This window comes from Microtus oregoni, unplaced genomic scaffold, assembly GCF_018167655.1.
Source record: "Microtus oregoni isolate MIOR12 unplaced genomic scaffold, Mior012 000006F_ref0000085, whole genome shotgun sequence".
NCBI classification, from domain to species: Eukaryota; Metazoa; Chordata; class Mammalia; order Rodentia; family Cricetidae; genus Microtus; species Microtus oregoni.
In genome coordinates, this window is record NW_024543065.1 from 26,642,477 (window position 1) to 26,663,127 (window position 20,651).

The window sequence follows — 20,651 nt, forward strand, 5'->3', positions numbered from 1 at the left end:
AAACTCATAATCTAGGAGGTGTTACTTACCCTGTCGGCTTTCGGTGGGATTGTAGCATGTAATAGGTCTCAAGAGTCCGTGTTTGGTTGGTTTCTGCCATGTAGTGCGTACCATGAAAGGACAACTTTTTGCGGTTCATAACAAGCGTGTTGTGCTGTAGGGTAGTACCGATTTGTGTTGATTCCAAAAGCTGATTAATGGTAAATGGAAAAGATAGCTCTTCAGTATAGATTAAGAGTACAGTGGCTCCTCTTTACTGGTATTTACCTTTGATTTTAATTGGATAACAATTTAATTAGTGTCTTGGTTTTTAACTTAGTGATTTGAATTTAAAATTCTTGGATTGGCATTTGTATGAAATACTTAACTTGATAAGGCTAGATTTGCCTGAGTAGTTTGTTTTTAGAAATCTTGTAGCCCAGGCCTAGCCTTGGACTCACTGTGTAGGTATAGATGACCTTGGACTCCTAATTCCCCTGCCTCTACATCCCTAAAGGTGTGTATTAGTAGGACCATTAAGTAAACAAATTCTGGAGAACATATATGGAAACTCTTGGAAAAAAATGGCTATTACATAAGCAGTTAATGATTATTATAGAAAAACCAGAAGAGGTAAAGATAGTAAAATAGTAAAAATAGTCTCTCCATTGTTAATAATTTGTGTAAGATGTATTTTATAGTACACACAGTACACTTTGTGATACAGAAATGAGGAAATGGTTTTATAACTTGCTTTAAATGTTCTAATGCAGGGCTGGGCTTGGAGGCACACACCTTTGATTGATGTAGGAGGGTCTTCTGTCTATGTGTTAACTTTCATTGGTTAAATAAAGAGACTGCCTTGGCTTTTTGATAGGACAGCAGCTTAGATAGGCAGAGTAGACTGAACAGAATGCTGGGAGAAAAAAGCAGAGTTAGGCAGATGCCATGGCTCTCCTCTCTCAGATGGACGCTGGTTAGACTCATGCCAGTAAGCCACAGTCAAGTGGTGATACAGATGATTAGAAATGGGTTAGATCAATATGTGAGAGTTAGCCGTTAAGGGGCTGGAGATAATGGGCCAGGCAACAATTTAATTAATACAGATCTCCGTGTGATTATTTCGGGCATAAGCTAGCCAGGTGGCCGGGAGCCAGGCAGCAGGAAGTGGCCCACTGCTCTTTTTACATTTGATTCCAGCATTTTGGAGACAGAGGCAGACTGATCTTTGTGAGTTTGAGGCCGACTTGGTCTACATAGTGTGGCCAACCAAGGATATAAGCTAAGACCCTGTCTCAAACAACAGCAAAAACCAACAAACAGTAATAAAAACGGTTCCAACACGATTTTATTTGTATGTTAGTCTCTGAAAAAGATAGCTAACATTTTTGTTTGACTTCATGATTTATGTGCCATGGTGATTCAAATTTCAACTAAAATCTTCTAAACCAATTAACTTTTTCCTTGTAAATGTATTTCATAGATTGTTGATCTTATCGAATTAGGAAAGAAACAGTGGTTAGCATCAACTAGGAAAGGTATGCTCAAACCCACACTTAACTAAAAGAGGATGGGCTGGAGTGACTCAGTGGTCAGAGCACTGGTGGTTCTTGCAGAGGACCTGGACTCTATTCCTAGCACCCACATGGTGGCTCACAACTGTCTGTAACTGCAGTTCCAGGGGAGCTGATGCCTCTGCTGACCACTTCACAGGCAGCAGACATTTAAACGGTGCATATACATATACTCAGGCAAAATACTCATTCCCATAAATTAGTAAGTTTTTTTTTTTTTTTAAGGAAGATGCCTCAGTGGCTCAGGTTTGAAAGAACCATCCATGATGGAAAACTAAGATATTTAAAATGTAAAAAAAGAAATATTGATTTTAGTATCTTGAATCTTAGTAATCTTTTTGAATATTTTGTTTTGAGTAAATTCTTAGGATTTGAAGTACTTTCATAGAGTATCTCAGAATGAGGCTGGAGGTTGCTTTGGGTCTAGTTCAGTGGTAGAAAGGAGGCTTAATTAGTCCCTAGACAAAATGGACCCAAGGAAACAGTACTGCTTGCTCTAATGATCTCACTCTATCTGATCCGACAGAGCTAGACTTGAGAATGACAAAATATTTGTATATTTTTCCATTCCTTGCAGACAGAAGCAGTTGCATTCTGGTGAATTTTAAGACATGCTGTTTACTATTCCAGGGAAAATATTGATATAAGGTTCTAACTATCATTTTTATTTGATTTTTTTTCACATGTATTTCTTTTTGTCGTTGAATTTTTGCAGTGCAGGAGTGTGTGAGAAGATTTTTCCTGGGGAGATATAACACTCCCCCCCCCCACACACACCCACACACCCCTCTCTCTTTACTCACCCCAGATAGATAGTCCAGGACACACAACATGTGTACACACACACACACACACACACGTGCATGTGTGCATATATACACACCCACCCACCCACCCACACACTCCCTTTACTCACTCCAGCTAGAGAGCCCAGGACAGAGCAAAGTAGGGATACCACCAGAGTCTCACTTGGTAAACCAGTGAGCTTGGGAGCAGAAATGACTCAAAGACAGATGCATCACCAAAGCCCACCCCAGCACTAGTGACAGCTCATAAAAGCTGGGAGCCTGGAGCACACTGCACAGTCTGCAGGCAGCTCAACAGGGTAGACAGTGTCCTTTCCAAGTGACTCAGTTGATGTAAACCTTTTCGAGTCAGATGGGCTTGTCTTAAGAGTCTATGTAGCTTGACTTGTCTGAGGGTGAGTCTCCTCAGTCTTTACTGTTTACTCTTGGGAGGAGGGGCATAGTGAATCTGGTCAGTTTTAGGGACTTCCTGAAACTATTTTGAGGTGTTTATTTTCTGTCTAAAGGAGCTTCTGCTGCAGGATGGACTGTTTAATGGAGAAAACCTGCTATACAGCAGAGGAATCCAACTGGGACCTTGCGTGTGCTAGGCGTGATAATTAATCTTCTTTGACAACCTGATGAGACCTGTAATCACCTGGGAGATGAAAGGCCTTTGTGCATGCCAGTGGGAGATTATCTTGGTTGCATTAATTGAGGAAGCACCATTTCCTGCAAGAATCCTGGACATCAGCATGTGTCCATTGTTCTTTTCTGACTCTGGAGACGGTGTTGCCTTGACTTTCCTTTCCTGCTCTGGTGCGCGGCATTGAGCTGTTAACTGAAGTTTAGGCTTCCTTCTTTAGTTGGCTAGCAAGCACTCTCCTACCTTAAACGACTCCCCAGCCTGCCTCTCCCTTTTCCTCCCTGGTATGTTGCACAGCCCAGGCTGAAACTTGTAGACATACCTGTGCCTTCCTTCTCTGTCTTCTGGTAATCTGGGACTGTAGGCGTGCTCCACCATACTGTTGGGCATGTATCTGGAAAAGGAATTTTTCTAGATTTTCTTACTACTGTGGAAAATTTTAAAAGTAGATCAAGACTGGTAAAGTTTATTTCTAGGCAACAGATACTTAATTTCTACTGCTTGTAAGTTTCCATGTTAGTGACTTCTTATTTGGAGATGGAGTAAGGGATATGAGTTACTTCCAAGTAATTTTAGTAGCTTATGGTAAGATCATAGAATTTTTTTTTTTTTTTTTTTTTTTTTTTTTTTTTTTTATTTTTTTTTTTAAAGAATTTTTTAATATTTATTTATTTATTTATTATGTATACAATATTCTGTCTGTGTGTATGCCTGCAGGCCAGAAGAGGGCACCAGACCTCATTACAGATGGTTGTGAGCCACCATGTGGTTGCTGGGAATTGAACTCAGGACCTTTGGAAGAGCAGGCAATGCTCTTAACCTCTGAGCCATCTCTCCAGCCCAGATCATAGAATTTTTAAAATGCTAACATAATTATCTTAACAATATTTTTAAATATCCTACAAATAAACATTCATAGCTATTTTTCCTTCTATGGAAAATAGATTTTTCTCTCTTTATAATATATCCTGATTACAGTTTCCTCTCACTTCCCTCCCAACCACACCTACCCCCTTCCATCTCTCATTAGAAAACAAATAGGTTTCTAAGGGGTAATAATAAAATATAGCAAAGAAAGTATAATAAAGTAGTAACTATCATATTGGAGTTGGACAAGATAAACAGAAGAGCCCATGAGAAGGTCTGTGAATGAGAGACCCACTCACTCACACTCAGGGGTCACATAAAACTAAACTGGAAGCCATAATACATACACAGAGGACCTGGTGCAGACCTGTGCAGGCCCTGTGCATGCTGCCTCAGTCTCTGAGGGTTCATGTGAACTTTGATTATGTTGATTTACAGGGCCTTGTTTTATTGATATCCTCCATCCCCTCTGGCTCTTACATTCTTTCCACCCCCTCTTCCTTGGGTTTCTGAGTCCTGAGGTAAGGGATTTAATAGATCCCTCATTTAGGGCTGAATGTTCCAGCATCTGTGTGTAGATTCACAAAGGAATGGTCCCAGATTCCAGTATTTCTGAAGGGTATGGGGAGGGCTTAGAACCCTTGCTCTGAAAGTGTGAGGCCCTGAGTTTGGATCTGCCGTCTCCACATCCAGTGTGGGCGTTATAGGTATGAATAGCCATGTCCAGCAATTTCCACATGGGTCTTGGGGATTTGAACTTAGGTCCTTATGCTCAGGCTCACACATAAAAAGCTGGATATGGCCAAGTATTCCTGTAATCCTAGCATTGGGTGGCGGAGACAGGGAGATTGGAGAGTTGAGGGAGCTTGCTGTCCATTCGCTCTAACAGAAACTGAGATTGCAGCTATGTGAGAGCCTGTCACCAGGTTAAGGCAGAGATAGAGGAAGACAGTGGGTGTCATCTTCTGGCCTCTGCATGCATGCGCATGGGCATCTGCATACTCACACTGTGTTGTGTGCTTATACCACATACAACATACATACACAAAACACATTTCTGAAATAATGGCTCTGTCCTCCCATGTTGCCTGTGGTAAACCCAACTTGAAAATGTCTAATTTTTAACGTAAGACAATGTTTTACATAAAAGGTTTGGTTTATACTAAATACTTGCTACTGGGTATGTTCTTAGACTAAACTTAATTTTTTTGTTTTAAGCTTAACACTTTTGATAGTCAGAATTGTAGTCATTACTGCAAATATATTTGTTTTAAGGTCACTTTGACTTTTTTTTAATTGAGAAAAGGAAAAAAAAACAAGTTTCCGCCTCCTTCCAGCCTCCAATTTCCCTCCCCCTCCTCCTACCCTTTTCCCCCTCCCCCTATTCCTCTCCCCCTCCCTCTCCAGTCCAAAGAGCAGTCAGGGTTCCCTGCCCTGTGGAAAGTCCAAGGTACTCCCCACTCCGTCCATATCTAGGAAGGTGAACATCCAAACTGGCTAGGCTCCCACAAAGCCAGCACATTAAGTAGGATCAAAACCCCGTGCCATTGTCCTTGGCTTCTCATCAGCCCTCATTGTTCGCTATGTTCAGAGAGTCCGGTTTTATCCCATGCTTTTTCAGTCACAGTCCAGATGGCCTTGGTGAGCTCCCAATAGATCAGCCCTACTTGTCTCAGTGGGTGGGTGCACCCCTCGTGGTCCCGACTTCTTTGCTCATGTTCTCCCTCTTTCTGCTCCTCATTGGGACCTTGGGAGCTCAGTCCAGTGCTCCAGTGTGGGTCTCTGTCTCTATCTCCATCCATCACCAGATGAAGGTTCTATGGTGATATGCAAGATATTCGTCAGTATTGCTATAGGATAGGGTCATTTCAGGTTCCCTATCCTCAGCTGCCCAAGGAACTAACTGGGGACATCGCCTTGGGCTCCTGGGAGCCACTCTAGGTTCAAGTCTCTTGCCAGCCCTAAGGTGGCTCCCTTAATTAAGATATGTGCTTCCCTGCTCCCCTATCCAACCTTCCTTTATCCCAATCATCCTTTTTCCCCAAGTTCCCCCCATCCTCCCCTTCTCCCTTTTCTCTCCCCATCTCCCCTTACCCCCATCCCACCCCACCCCCAAGATCCCAATTTTCTCCCCGGCAATTTTGTCTACTTCCTATAGCCAAGAGGATAACTATATGTTTTTCCTTGGGTTCACCTTCTTACTTAGCTTCTTTAGGTTCACCAATTGTAGACTCCGTGACCCTTATTTATGGCTAGAAACCAATTATGAGTGAGTACATCCCATGTTCATCTTTTTGGGTCTGGGTTACCTCACTCAGTATAGTGTTCTCTATTTCCATCCATTTGCATGCAAAATTCGAGAAGTCATTGTTTTTTACCGCAGCGTAGTACTCTAATGTGTATATATTCCACACTTTCTTCATCCATTCTTCCATTGAAGGGCATCTAGGTTGTTTCCAGGTTCTGGCTATTACAAATAATATTGCTATGAACATAGTTGAGCAAATGCTCTTGTTATATGATAGGGCATCTCTTGGGTATAATATTCCCAGGAGTGGTATTGCTGGATCCAGGGGTAGGTTGATCCCGAATTTCCTGAGAAACTGAAACACTGATTTCCAAAGTAGTTGCACAAGATTGCATTCCCACCAGCAATGGATGAGTGTACCCCTTCCTCCACAGCCTCTCCAGCAAAGGCTATCATTGGAGTTTTTGATTTTAGCCATTCTGACAGGTGTAAGATGATATCTCAAAGTTGTTTTGATTTGCATTTCCCTGATCGCTAAGGAGGTTGAGCATGACCTTAAGTGTCTTTTGGCCATTTGAACTTCTTCTGTTGAGAATTCTTGGTTCTGTTCAGTGCCCCATTTTTTAATTGGGTTAATTAGCATTTTAAAGTCTAGTTTCCTGAGTTCTCTATATATTTTGGAGATCAGACCTTTGTCTGTTGCGGGGTTGGTGAAGATCTTCTTCCAGTCAGTAGGTTGCCTTTTTGTCTTAGTGACAGTGTCCTTTGCTTTACAGAAGCTTCTCAGTTTTAGTTGGTCCCATTTATTCAATGTTGCCCTTAATGTCTGTGCTGCTGGGGTTATACATAGGAAGCGATCTCCTGTGCCCATCTCCTGTAGGGTACTTCCCACTTTCTCTTCTATCAGGTTCGATGTGTTCGTACTGATATTGAGGTCTTTAATCCATTTGGACTTGAGTTTTGTGCATGGTGATAGATACGGGTCTATTTTCATTCTTCTACAGGTTGATATCCAGTTATGCCAGCACCATTTGTTGAAGATGCTTTCTTTCTTCCATTGTATACTTTTAACTCCTTTATCGAAAATGAGGTGTTCATAGGTTTGTGGGTTAAAATTCGGGTCTTCTATATGATTCCATTGGTCGACTTCTCTGTTTTTATACCAGTACCACACTGTTTTCATCACTGTAGCTCTGTAATAGAGTTTGAAGTCAGGGATGGTAATGCCTCCAGACAATCCTTTATTGTATAGGATTGTTTTGGCTATCCTGGGTTTTTTGTTTTTCCATATAAAGTTGATTATTATCCTCTCAAGATCTGTGAAGAATTTTGATGGGACCTTGATGGGGATTGCATTGAATCTATAAATTGCCTTTGGTAGAATGGCCATTTTTACTATGTTGATCCTCCCAATCCAAGAGCAAGGGAGGTCCTTCCATTTTCTGGTATACTCCTCAGTTTCTTTCTTCAATGCCTTAAAGTTCTTCTCAAATAGATCTTTCACTTCCTTGGTTAGAGTTACCCCAAGATATTTTATGCTGTTTGTGGCTATCGTGAAAGGTGAAGCTTCTCTGATTTCCCTCTCTGCTTCCATATCCTTTGTGTATAAGAGGGCGACTGATTTTTTGGAGTTGATCTTGTATCCTGCCACATTTTTAAAGGTGTTTATCAGCTGTAAAAGTTCTTTGGTGGAGTTTTGGGGGTCGCTTATGTACACTATCATATCATCTGCAAATAACGAAAGTTTCACTTCTTCCTTTCCAATTCGAATCCCCTTGATCCCCTTATGTTGTCTTATTGCTATTGCTAGAACTTCAAGCACTATATTGAAGAGGTATGGCGAGAGTGGACAGCCTTGTCGTGTTCCTGAGTTTAGTGGGATGGCTTTAAGTTTCTCTCCATTTAATTTGATATTAGCTGTCGGCTTGCTGTATATAGCTTTTATTATATTTAGGTATGACCCTTGTATCCCTAATCTCTCCAATACTTTTATCATAAAGGGATGTTGAATTTTGTCAAATGCTTTTTCGGCATCTAATGAAATGACCATATGGTTTTTTTCTTTCAGTTTATTTATATGATGGATTACATTGATAGATTTTCGTATGTTGAACCAGCCCTGCATCCCTGGGATGAAGCCTACTTGATCATAATGGATAATTTTTCTAATGTGTTCTTGGATACGGTTTGCCAGTATTTTGTTGAGTATTTTTGCGTCGATGTTCATGAGTGAGATTGGCCTGTAATTCTCTTTCTTGGTTGAGTCTTTGTGTGGTTTTGGTATCAGAGTGACTGTAGCTTCATAAAAGGAATTTGGCAATGACTCTTCTGTTTCTATATTGTGAAAAACATTAAGGAGTATAGGTATTAGTTCTTCTTGGAAGTTCTGGTAGAATTCCGCATTGAAACCATCTGGTCCTGGGCTTTTTTTGGTAGGGAGGTTTTTGATAACCTCTTCTAATTCTTCGTGACTAACAGGTCTATTTAGATTGTTCACCTGGTCCTGGTTTAACTTTGGTATATGGTATTTATCTAAAAAAGTGTCCATTTCCTTTACATTTTCCAGTTTTGTGGCATATAGGCTTTTGTAGTAAGATCTAATGATTCTCTGAATTTCCTCTTTGTCTGTGGTTATGTCCCCCTTTTCATTTCTGATCTTATTAATTTGCAAATTCTCTCTCTGCCGTTTGATTAGTTTGGATAGGGGTTTGTCAATCTTGTTGATTTTCTCCAGGAACCAGCTTTTTGTTTCATTGATTCTTTGTATTGTTTTCTGTGTTTCTATTTTGTTGATTTCAGCCCTCAGTTTGATTATTTCAGTCTTCTACTCCTCCTAGGTGAGTCTGCTTCTTTTTTTTCTAGAGCTTTCAGGTGGGCTGTTAAGTCTCCAATGTGAGCTTTCTCTGTTTTCTTTAAGTGGGCACTTAGTGCTATGAACTTTCCTCTTAGGACTGCTTTCATAGTGTCCCATAAGTTTAAGTATGTTGTTTCTTTATTTTCATTGAATTCCAGGAAGACTTTAATTTCTTTCTTAATTTCTTCCTGAATCCAGGTATGGTTCAGTAGTTGACTGTTCAGTTTCCATGAGTTTGTAGTCTTTCTGGGGGTAGCATTGTTGTTGAATTCTAACTTTAATCCATGGTGATCTGATAAGACACAGGTGGTTACTAATATTTTTTTGTAACTGTGGATGTTTGCTTTGTTACCGACTATGTGGTCGATTTTTGAGAAGGTTCCATGAGCTGCGGAGAAGAAGGTATATTCTTTCCTATTTGGATGGAAAGTTCTATAGATGTCTGTTAAGTCCATTTGATTCATTACCTCCATTAATTCTCTTATTTCTCTGTTAGGTTTCTGTCTGGTTGACCTGTCCATTGGTGAGAGAGGAGTGTTGAAGTCTCCTACTATTAATGTGTGCGGTTTGATGGCTGCCTTGAGTTTTAGCAATGTTTCTTTTATGTACGTGGGTGCTTTTATATTAGGGGCATAGATGTTCAGGATTGAGACTTCATCCTGATGAACTGTTCCTGTTATGAGTATAAAATGCCCCTCTCCATCTCTTCTGATTGATTTAAGTTTGAAGTCTACTTTGTTAGAGATTAGTATGGCCACACCTGCTTGTTTCTTAGGTCCATTTGCTTGATAAGCCTTTTCCCAGCCCTTTACTCTGAGTAGGTGCCTGTCTTTGTGGTTGAGGTGTGTTTCTTGTAAACAGCAGAATGTTGGATCCTGTTTTCGTATCCAATCTCTTAGCCTGTGCCTTTTAATAGGTGAGTTAAGTCCATTGACATTAAGTGATATTAATGACCAGTGGTTGTTAACGCCGGTCATTTTTTTAGTAGTAGAGTTTGTGTGTTTCCCTTCTTTGATTTGTGTTTGTGAAGGGTCTGTAGATGTCTGAGTTATTGTGGTCATTGTTGGACTCCTTGGTTAGTGATTTTCCTTCTATTACTTTCTGTAAGGCTGGATTTGTGTCTGCGTATTGTTTAAATTTGTTTTTATCGTGGAAAATTTTATTTTCTCCATGTATAGTGAACGAAAGCTTGGCTGGGTATAGTAATCTGGGCTTGCGTCCATGGTCTCTTAGTTTCTGCAGCACATCTATCCAGGACCTTCTGGCTTTCATGGTTTCCATGGAGAAGTCAGGTGTAAGTCTGATAGGTTTACCTTTATAAGTAATTTGGCCTTTTTCCTTTGCAGCTCTTAATATTCTTTCCTTATTCTGTATGCTTTGTGTTTTGATAATTATATGGCGAGGGGATGTTTTTTTTTTTTGATCCAGCCTATTCGGTGTTCTGTATGCTTCTTGCACCTTCATAGGTATATCTTTCTTTAGGTTGGGAAAGTTTTCTTCTATAATTTTATTAAATATATTTTCTGGACCATTGAGCTGCACTTCTTCTCCTTCTTCTACTCCTATTATTCTCAGGTTTGGTCTTTTTATTGTGTTCCATATTTCCTGAATGTTTTGTGATGAGAGTTTGTTGGACTTGCTGTTTTCTTTGATCAGTGTGTTTATTTTCTCTATGGTATCTTCAGAATCTGAGATTCTTTCTTCTAACTCTTGTATTCTGTTGGTTATGCTTGTTTCTGTAGACTCAGTTTGTTTACTTAAATTTTCCATGTCCAGCCGGCCCTCTGTTTGTATTTTCTTCTTTGCCTCCAGTTCAGTTTTCAAGTCTTGAACTGTTTCCATTATCTGGTTGATTGTTTTTCCTTGGTTTTCTAGGGTATCATTCACTGATTTATTCAATTCTTCAAACTTTCTGTTATATTTCTCATCCATTTCTATAAGGGCGTTTTTTACATGCTGTTTAAAGGCATCAATCACTTTCATAAAGTCAATCTTTTCTATTTCTTCTTGATTAAGGTGTTCATGTCCTCCCGTTGTGAGGTCGCTGGTTTCTGGTGGCTTCATGTTGCTTTTCAGCTTGTTGGGCGAATTCTTGCCTTGGCGTCTGCCCATCTCTTCTTCCAAATGCTCCGTTATGAATCTTCTTTTACCGGATCAGGTCTCCTTGCCTCCCCAACGTTGGCTCTCCCCAATGCTGTCTCTCCTGGCGCCAAGAGATCAGGCCTCCTTGCTGGTGGGCAGGTCGCAAACAAAGCGCCTACCCTGCTTGGTGCAGGTAGGCGATAGAAACAAAGGGAGTCCCGCCCGCTTGAGTGCCCCGAGGATTCGGACCCAGTGCCCAGACAGGCTGGGCTGGGTGATGTTATGTTCAGAAAGAGGGCAGTGGGGCCGAAATGGGGAGGGTTCTGGATGGGAGCTGGGTGGGCTAGGAAGAAAGAGGAGGTATGCAGGGAGTGGAGGCCCTGCAGAGAGCCCAAGAAGGATAGGGGGCCAAGGAACCTCTGAGCTCCCCTTCCGAGGCTGGCGCCGCAGGGCCAGAAACTCACCCCAATCTCCTTCGTCTTTTCTTACCTTGATGCTTGATGCAGCCTACCAAGTGTGCTCTGCCACCATTTTTCCCCTTCTGTAGCCATCACAATTAGCTTTCTGAGCAGTAATCTGTGAAGCTATCTTTTCTGTTCTTAGAAATACAGCTTTTTTTTTTTTTAACCTCATTCTTTGCTGTCACTGCACACCTGGTTCTGAGTCATCCTTCTGATCATGTATTGTTTCATGCTGTCTGTTTGCCTGGATTCCCCAGCAAACTCTTTTCTGCTCTGGGAACTCCTTCCGTAGAGGGTTGACCTGAGTGACCTTCAGCTCCAGAAGTCCCTCGCATTCTGTGGGGCCTTCCTTGTGTATGTCCCGAGGGCAAGGAGCACAGGGGTTTCTTGTTTTTTGTTACCTCTTACTCAGGGTGCCACAAGATGGGCTGTGATATCTGGGGTAGTCAGTGTCCCAATTTTGTTCTTCTCTAGAGTATGGCGTAGTGCTGAAGGTCAAAGTATGGTGTACAATAATAGGACTTCTCTGTTTTCATCAGAAATAAAATAGATTTTAATCTTTATTTGAAGGTTTATTTTTATTGCAAAGGTTTTTAAAAAGATGTATTTGTGTGAACATGTGTGTATAAATGCATGTTTGTCTGAGTACATTGTGTGCATTTGGAGAGAAGAAGACGGTCAGGCGCCCTATTGTGTCATTCTCTGCCAGTTTCTTTGAGACAGGGTCTCTTCCTGAACCTGTACAGGTGTGTGCAATATACTTTAAAAAGGTCTACTCTCACTTATTGTGGGTGTATGTGTGTAGACACATGTGTATTATGGGTGTATGTGTGTAGGGGCATGTGTGTTTAGGTCAGAAGATAGCCTTAGACGTTGTTCTTCAGGCATCTTCCACCTTTTTGTTCTTTTGAGACAGTCTCAGTGGCTGGGAACTACCAAGTAGGCCAGCAAGCCCTAAGAAGCTGCCTGCCTGTGCCGCCCCAGGGCCGGATTATAGGAGTGTGCTTCCACACCAGAGTTCTGTTTTTTCCTTTCCCTTACAACAAGGTAGGTCCTTTTCAACCGGAACTGTAGCCCCAGTCTCACAAGTGCCTTCATGTTCTTCAATAGTACTTGGACTTGTTCTGCTGCCACTTGGAGGGGTTCCAGGAAGGGGACACTCAGCATAGACGACAGCAGTAAGCTTCCTTGCCTCATGCGGAAGTTAGACAACTTGCCCCTCTCCTTCCGCTAGGGCCTTAAACACTGAGCTGTCTGACCAGCCCCACATTCATAGTCTTTTTTTTTTTTTTTGAGACAGGATCTCTCTAAATAGTTCTGGCTGTCCTGGAACTCACTCTGTAGACCAAACTGGCCTCTAACTCAAGAGATCTACCTGCCTCTGCCTCCTGAGTACTGAGATTACCAAGACAGGTGCCAAGTTTGGTGCCTGTGGTCTTTATGTTAAAGTTCTGACTATTGTCAAAGAGTCTTGTGCTCCCGAGACCTTGCCATGTCTTATGCTGAATCTCATAGGTGTCTCTTGACCATTCATCGTGTGACAGCTTAAGACGGTAACTGCGGACACACACACCCCATTCCCTCTCAATTTTAAAACTTTGAATCTTAGAATTAAAGGTTTTCCAGGGTCTTATTAATTTAGCATATGAAAGTTATATTTAAACTTTTTAAGTGAAATAATTACTAGGTTTGTTCCTTGTTTCTATCCATATAATTTAGGGTAGGGCCTATGCTTTAGTCTGTTCTCAAGCTTTCAAATTCCTTTGACAGCCTGGATATGAAATTAAAAAACTATTAATGTGATGTGTTAATTTTGCACTTTTTGACTTACTGCAAAAAATCTTAAAGTTTCCATAGCAACAATAACCTATCCAGATTGTGTAATATTCTTTACAGTATTAAAAATAAAACTGCAACTCCATGAGTTTCTGGAGCACTTCATGTAGGAGAACTGGGAGTTGAGAGATTTCAGTGAAAAGGAAGTTGTGATTGAATGTGGATAATTTGTCAAAAAGCTTTTTATAATTTTAAGAATTGATAACTTTAAATATTCAGCAGCAGATAGCTGGTAGTTATATGAATACTAGACACGAAACATGTGCATTGTGAGTATTTGTCCCTGGGCTCCATGCATCAGCTGCTCCTACCTCAAGGTAGGAGGTGGTTCTAGCTTTGACTGCTCTCGGTCACCTGCTTGTGCTCTATAGTGGTAATGAATGGTCTGAGAAGCCAGGAAACCGGGAAGAAAGAGGAAAAGGATCGTAAAAGCTTTTCCTGATGTATGTGTTTGCTCTCTAAAACATGTCTAATGAACCTGGTATGGGGGCACAGGTTTTTCATCTCAGCACTCAGGAGACAGAGGCAGGCAGATCTCAGAGTTCAAGGCTAGCCTGGTCTATCTAAATACCAGACTAGAGCTTCAGACCAGTCAGGGCTACATAGTAAGATCCTGTCCTAACTGCTCCCGTCATCTGCCAAAGTTAATCATGTTGAAAATACCAAACATTATTAAATAGGCAGTTGTTTTTGGAGTATCAGATTATTTTGGATCCCCCTCCATGCTAACTTAAATCCATTATATTACCAGTACCATGAAGTAGCTTGATTCTTGCATCTTAACATGTGCTTTTAATTTTTGTGTACTCTCAAGTGTACATTTAGATGTATATACTTAATAGTAGTATAATCTGTATATTTTTCTAATATTCCATAGTTCTTCATTGCTTTCCATGGCTTTGTTGTTGGGGTTTCTGTCCTGCTCAGTTCCCGCAATAGTTAAGTCCAAAGAAATCACATAGAGGTCTACAGTAGTTATAAACTGATTGGCCTATTAGCTTAGGCTTCTTATTAACACTTATATTAGCCCATCATTCTTGTCTATGCTAGCCACGTGGCTCATGATACCTTATTCAGCGAGGCAGACACATCTTACTTCTTCTCTGGCTGGGTCACAACTGCCGACCAAGCTTTTTCCTCTTCCCAGAATTCTCCTGTTCTTGTTGCCTTGCTTCTACTTCCTGCCTGGCTACTGGCCAATCAGTGTTTTATTAAAATACAATTGACAGGGTACAAACCATTGTCCCACAGCAGGCTGTGATAAAACACTGACCAAAAACAACTTGGGAGAGAGGTTTTATTTCATTCCTACCACTGAGGGAAGTTGAACAGGATTCTGGAAGCAGAAACAAAAGCAGAGAGGAGTGCTACTTACTGGCTTGTTCTCCATGGCTTGGCTTAGCTTGCTTTCCTACACAACTCAGAATCACCTGCCAAAGGGTGGCTCTGCATGAGTGGGCTGGGCCCTCACACCAGTCATTGATCAAGAAAACGTCCCACTGACCTGCCCATAGGCCAGTTTCTCAGTTGTGCTTTCCTCTTCCCAGGTGACTCTAGGGGAGCCATTTTTTTAAAAAATGAAAATAAAATAAAAGATGCTTAATTATCCTGATTGGCATATAATGGAAAAAATAAATAAAATACTTAGACATTTTATTATTAATCTATTTATTTATTCATTCATTTATGGGAGGAAAGCATTTATAATTCATTTATTTACCCAAAGTAGGTAATTAAGAAAATATTCAAAAGAACTTTATCTTCCCTCCTTCTGTTGTTTCCATCTGTCTGTCCGTCCGTCCGTTCATCTGCCCACCCACCCATCCATTCATCCATCTATCTGTGGTAGAGATTAACCCTAGGGCCTTTGGCATGCTAGGCAAATACACTACCACTGAGCTACATCCCCAGATCACAATGGTATGTTAAAAGGTACATTATAAATAACATCTAAACTCTTTTGTTTACTATTAGATATAGAATGGGAAAAATGAGAAATAGTTAAGTATGACAAATGTGCCAGTTCTTTGTTGTTGACCTTTAATAAAACCATCATGTCATGTGCATCATGTGCCTCTAAAACAGAGGCTCCTGGTCTTCCTAATGCTGTGGCTGTATAGATAGGTTTTGGTTTTTTTGAGACAGGGTTTCTCTGTATAGCCCTGACTGTCCTGGAAGTCGATCTGTAGATCAGACTGGTTTTGAATCCACAGGGTTCCACCTGCCTCTGCCTTCCAAGAGCGAGATTAAAGGTGTATGCGGCCACTGTTCAGCTAAAGTATCAGTTCCCCTCCTTCTCATTTGTCAGTGTCAGGGATTGAACCTAGGACATTCTACTGGAAGTCAGGAGATCTACCACTGTGCTGTGATAGCTCCTGCCCGCCAAAGACTTTTTTTTTTTTTTTTTTTTTTTTGGTTTTTCGAGACAGGGTTTCTCTGTGGTTTTGGAGCCTGTCCTGGAACTAGCTCTTGTAGACCAGGCTGGTCTCGAACTCACAGAGATCCGTCTGCCTCTACCTCCCAAGTGCTGGGATTAAAGGTGTGCGCCACCACCACCCGGCGCTCCGAAGACTTTTTTGTTTGTTTTTTGAGACAGGGTTTCTCAGTGTAACCTGATTGTCCTAGAACTCACAGAGATCTGTCTGCCTTCTGAGTGATGGAATTAAAGGTGTGCGGCACCATACCTGGCTGCCGTGACCCTTTAATATAGTTCCTGGTGTTGTGGTGACCCCCAACTATAAAATTATTTTGTTACTACTTCATGACTATAATTTTGCTACTGTTATAATGTAAATATAATGTAATAATAATGTAAATATCTGTTTTGATGGTCTCAGATGACCCCTGTTAGTACCCCACAGGTTGAGAACTGCTGGTCTGGATATTAAATATTTGCAAATATCTGATAGATTTTTGCCTTGAGTGCTGTGCTCTGCTGTGCTGCTGTGGTATAATAGGAAGTTGTCAGCTTTATTGTGTTATGGGACCACCAGGATGTGTGATTTATTATTGATTGAAATTTCATTATGCAGTCACGCATGACTAATAGGAAAAATGTACAAAACCAGTGTTGTTTGTTGATTTTTTAGTGGGAATACTTATTTTTATTCTTTTTATTAAATATAGCTGTACATAGTGAAAATCGAACCTTCGACAGTGCAGTTGTACATAAAATGTAAAAGCTTTTCTTTTTACTGTCTGTTTCAAATTTCCTTTGCTTCTCAGAAGTAAACAGTACTGTTAACCTCTTATTTTATTCTGTTGCTCAGGATCAAACCTAAGATGTCTTGGCTGGTAACCAAAAGACAGAAGTTGGAGGGTCATAGATCATGTCCCTGTTGTTAGAACAAGCCATGATGTGATTTGTGTTTACCAGAAAATCAAATCACAGTTATGACCGTCAGCTGGGACCGTCTTGTGGCTGCTCTGGTGTCTGTACACTGAGGATATTAACTATTAAAGTAGCCACTCATCTGATCCCCGCCTCTGTTATTGAAACACTATATTGTATTGGTTAAAACCCTGGTAACTGTTAGGCTTCCCTATATTCCTAATCCTGTCTCCATTGCTTGGTGCTATTTTTTGTTTGTTGTTTTCAGGCTTTTCACATTTCTCTGTGTAGCTTGACTATCCTGGAACTCATTCTGTAGACCAGCCTGGCCTCAAACTCACAGAGATGTCTGTCTGTTTCTTGTGTGCCGGGGCTAAAGGTGTGTGCCAGCACTGCCTGGCCGCCTTTGCTTGTTTTCAAACCTGTGCTTAACTTCTGCATTTCTCTGGGAGTTTGGAGAAAGCGATGTTGGTGCGAAGTTTTGAAATCTTAAAAGACTTTCGCTTGGCGCCTTGGAATTTGGGGCCTAATTGGTAATTAGTGAGTCTGGTAGTTTTTGTCTGTTGGTTATTTTTTAGTGATGGTTTATAACAGAATGCTTCTGTAGACTGCAGATAATTAAGAGAGGAGTGACAGTCATCTTACAATATGTTTGAGTTTATATTTATCCTTGTTTACTCTTTGAACTAGAGCTGTTTAATATTCTATTCTGTTCATTTTGCATTTCATGTTTTAGCTCTGTCTGGTGTTTTCATTATAACATGATTTTTTTGGTATTTCATATTTCTATAGTAGAAATATTATAAAAAATAATAAGCAGTGCATTGCATAGTGAAAATGTTTACATGTCATTGAGAGACTAAATACATTTCCATTGTTTTTATAATTATAATTTTAAATCCAAAAGTAATATATGGAAAAATAAAGCTGTTTTGTTTCTTTTTCACACACAGAAAAGATGAAAAAGAATATGCACTGAAGCAGATCGAAGGCACAGGGATATCCATGTCAGCTTGTAGAGAGATTGCAGTAAGTAGATAAAGATGGTTTATTTTGTTACCAATATTGCAGTTTATTTTCAAAGAAATTAATATAAAATATGCAATAATGTATTACTTAATTGTATAATAAGTGGTAATTTCACAGATTTAATTTTAAGATATTTTATATAAAATGGGAAAATCTGTAACAAAATCATTTGAAAGTCACGTTTGAACATTTTCTTGATGATTTGATATTTGTAATTTAGAGATAGTGAATAACATAATTGCGTTAGTGAATAATTATTGAAGGTTATTTTTCTGTAATTTTAAGTCTAATATTTCTTTTTAAAAATAAGAGATTTTACTTATTCGTTTGTATGCATGCATGACTACATGAGCTTATGTGTACCATGTGTGTGCTAGTGCCCAAGGGGTTAAGAGGGTGTCAGATCCTTGAACTAGAGTGACAGGACTGTGTGTTGCCTCATGGAAGTGCTGGTTCCTCTGTCCGAGCAGTAAGTGCTTGGAGTCACCGAGCCAGCTCTCCAGCCTCAAGTCTAATATTTCTTTATAGCAAAGGGGTCTATATTATTAAATCATGTGGTTTAATTTTTTTCTAAAATATATAGTGATAGATTTTATAGATTGTCACATAAATCAGGCCATCATATTAGAATAAAAAATTTGTTTGAGTTAGGGTTTCTCTGTAGCTTTGGAGCTGTTCTGGAAAGCTCGGAAGACCAGACTGGCTTTGAACTCGCAGACATCCATCTGCCTCTGCCTCCCGAGTGGTGGGATTAAAGGCATGAGTCCCCCCCAACCACCTGGCAGGATAATTTATTAGAGAAGGCTAATTCCTTTCCATGTCTTTCTCTGACTACTTTTGCAATAAAGCAAGGGTAGCCATATCTGATGAGGATTTTCTAAGTACTAATCCACTACATTTTTACAATTCTGTGAAATAAGTACTTTTAATACTTATATATTTCATATATGAAATATGCTTATATATGAAATAAGTCTACCTGTTTCATACCAGAAAACAGATAAAACTATAATTCTGGTTTTGAAGGCTTACTATTGCAGTTTCTCATTTTATTTCATCAATAAGGTTTTTTATTGGGCTTTATTGTGCTTTTCATTTATTAGAGACTATTCCCTCTAAATTGTTAAGTATTTAAATGAGGTATGCTTAGTAATTCAGTAATTCTTTTTTTCCCTTTCCTTTCCTTTTCTTTTCTTTTCTTTTTTTTTTTTTTTTCAAGACAGGCTTTCTCTGTAGCTTTGGAGCCTGTCCTGGAACTAGCTCTTGTAGACCAGGCTGGTCTCGAACTCACAGAGATCCGCCTGCCTCTGTTTAGTAATTCTTAAATAGTTGTTTACATTTTTCATATCCATAGGGGTGTGTGTGTGTGTGTGTGTGTGTGTGTGTAGATTAGATTTATTAAGGGAAAGTTAGAAAACTACTGAGAGCAGGAGGGATTCCAAGGGTAGAATACCAGGTCTCTCTCCCTTTCTCTCTTTGTCTCTATTATTCTGAGACAGGGTCTTACTATAGAGCTCTGGCTGGCTAGGAACTTGTTACATAGACTAGATTTGCCTGGAATTCAGAGACCCTCCAGCTTCTGCCCCTTCCCAAGTGCTGGGATTAAAAGCATGTAGCATTTGCTGGCAAGGATCTCTACTTGAACGTAACTCTTATACCCACAGTTCCACATTCCTGCCTTATTCACTGGAAACATGCCATAACTCTTAGTCATAAGAAAACGTGGTGTTAAAAGTAAACTCACAACAGAAAACCCCATGACATGGCAGGAAGTCTGTAGGCTTGGGTGTTTGGCCAGGTGGTAAGTTAGTGATAAGTTCAGTTTCTCATCTGTTACTACTTAGTTTTGCTGGCCAGTAGAAGGCTAGCGTTATAAGGGACGTGGGAATCAGGCTTCAGAACTGGTAGCTTAGGGACATTGCACAAAGCCTGGTACCTTAGGGACACCGCACACAATATCATTAACCAAAGAGTAGAATTATTTTTTACCTTTATATGTCATACATTGCCAGACCAAATATTTTCTAGTTGATATGGGCATGTAGTTAAAAGATTTTGATGTGGAAATAATTGGGAAGGACCAATTATAAGGGCCAATAATAAGTAAAATTATTATTTTGAAGTTATGGTGAATAAGGCAGGTTTGGGTCCTCGAAAAAGAACTTGTAGTTGGGTTGTGAAGTTGGGATTGTATACAGCAAGGCAAGAAGTTTACGAATGAGGATGCATCATCATCTCATGGCTCACTAAAGGACAGTGCCATATCACCACAACATTGTGTTCAGTTTTCTTTAGATTTGCTATGTATGTATGTATGTATAAATGTTTTGCCTGTATGGATGTCTGTGCACCATGTGCTTGCCTAGTGTCCAAGGAAACCAGAACAGTCTGTCTGACCCCCTGAAACTAGAGTGACAGACAGTTGTGACCCACCATATGGGTTCTGGGATTCAAACCCGCGTCCTCTGGAAGAACAGCCAGTGATCTGAACTGCTGAGCCATCTCTCCAGCCCCTCACTATTATTTTGAAACAGTGTTTCATATTGTTGCTCAGGCTGGATTTGAACTTATTATTTATTTACTATTTATTCATATTGTAACCCAGGCTGGATTTGAACTTACTATTTATTTACTATTTATTCATATTGTAGCCCAGACTGGCCTTGAACTTCCTGCCTCAGTTTCCTGCCTCAGTGTCTCATGTGCTGGAATTACAAGGTGAGAACTTGTACATCTGGTGCCATATCACACGTTTATTCTGTTCGAAACTTATGGGCCAAGTCTGAATTGTAGTGCTTTATAGCTTTACAGTATGCAACAATAGGGTGTAATTTTGGATGATGAACATGCCAGGAGCATGTGAATATTAGCATTTTAGGTTGAGATTACAAAGAAGTTCAAGTATAAAGAATCTTGTATTTGTAGCCTGTGTGATCATATAGTTGCTACTTAGAAACAT

General features: G+C 40.2%; 1 protein-coding gene across 2 annotated transcripts in view; it reads left to right on the forward strand.

Annotated features, from left to right (window-relative positions):
* The window catches only part of Cdk19 (cyclin dependent kinase 19), a 143,314-nt gene that overhangs the window by 31,288 nt on the left and 91,375 nt on the right, over nucleotides 1-20,651 (forward strand). Inside the window, exons 1-2 of one of the 2 annotated variants that reach the window (XM_041653529.1) lie at nucleotides 12,442-12,543; nucleotides 17,617-17,692. In XM_041653529.1, the coding sequence (XP_041509463.1) occupies nucleotides 17,669-17,692 (24 nt within the window). In that variant the 5' untranslated portion in view covers nucleotides 12,442-12,543; nucleotides 17,617-17,668. Of the gene's footprint in view, nucleotides 1-12,441; nucleotides 12,544-17,616; nucleotides 17,693-20,651 lie in introns of those variants that run through there. The other variant, XM_041653528.1, reaches the window with a different exon arrangement.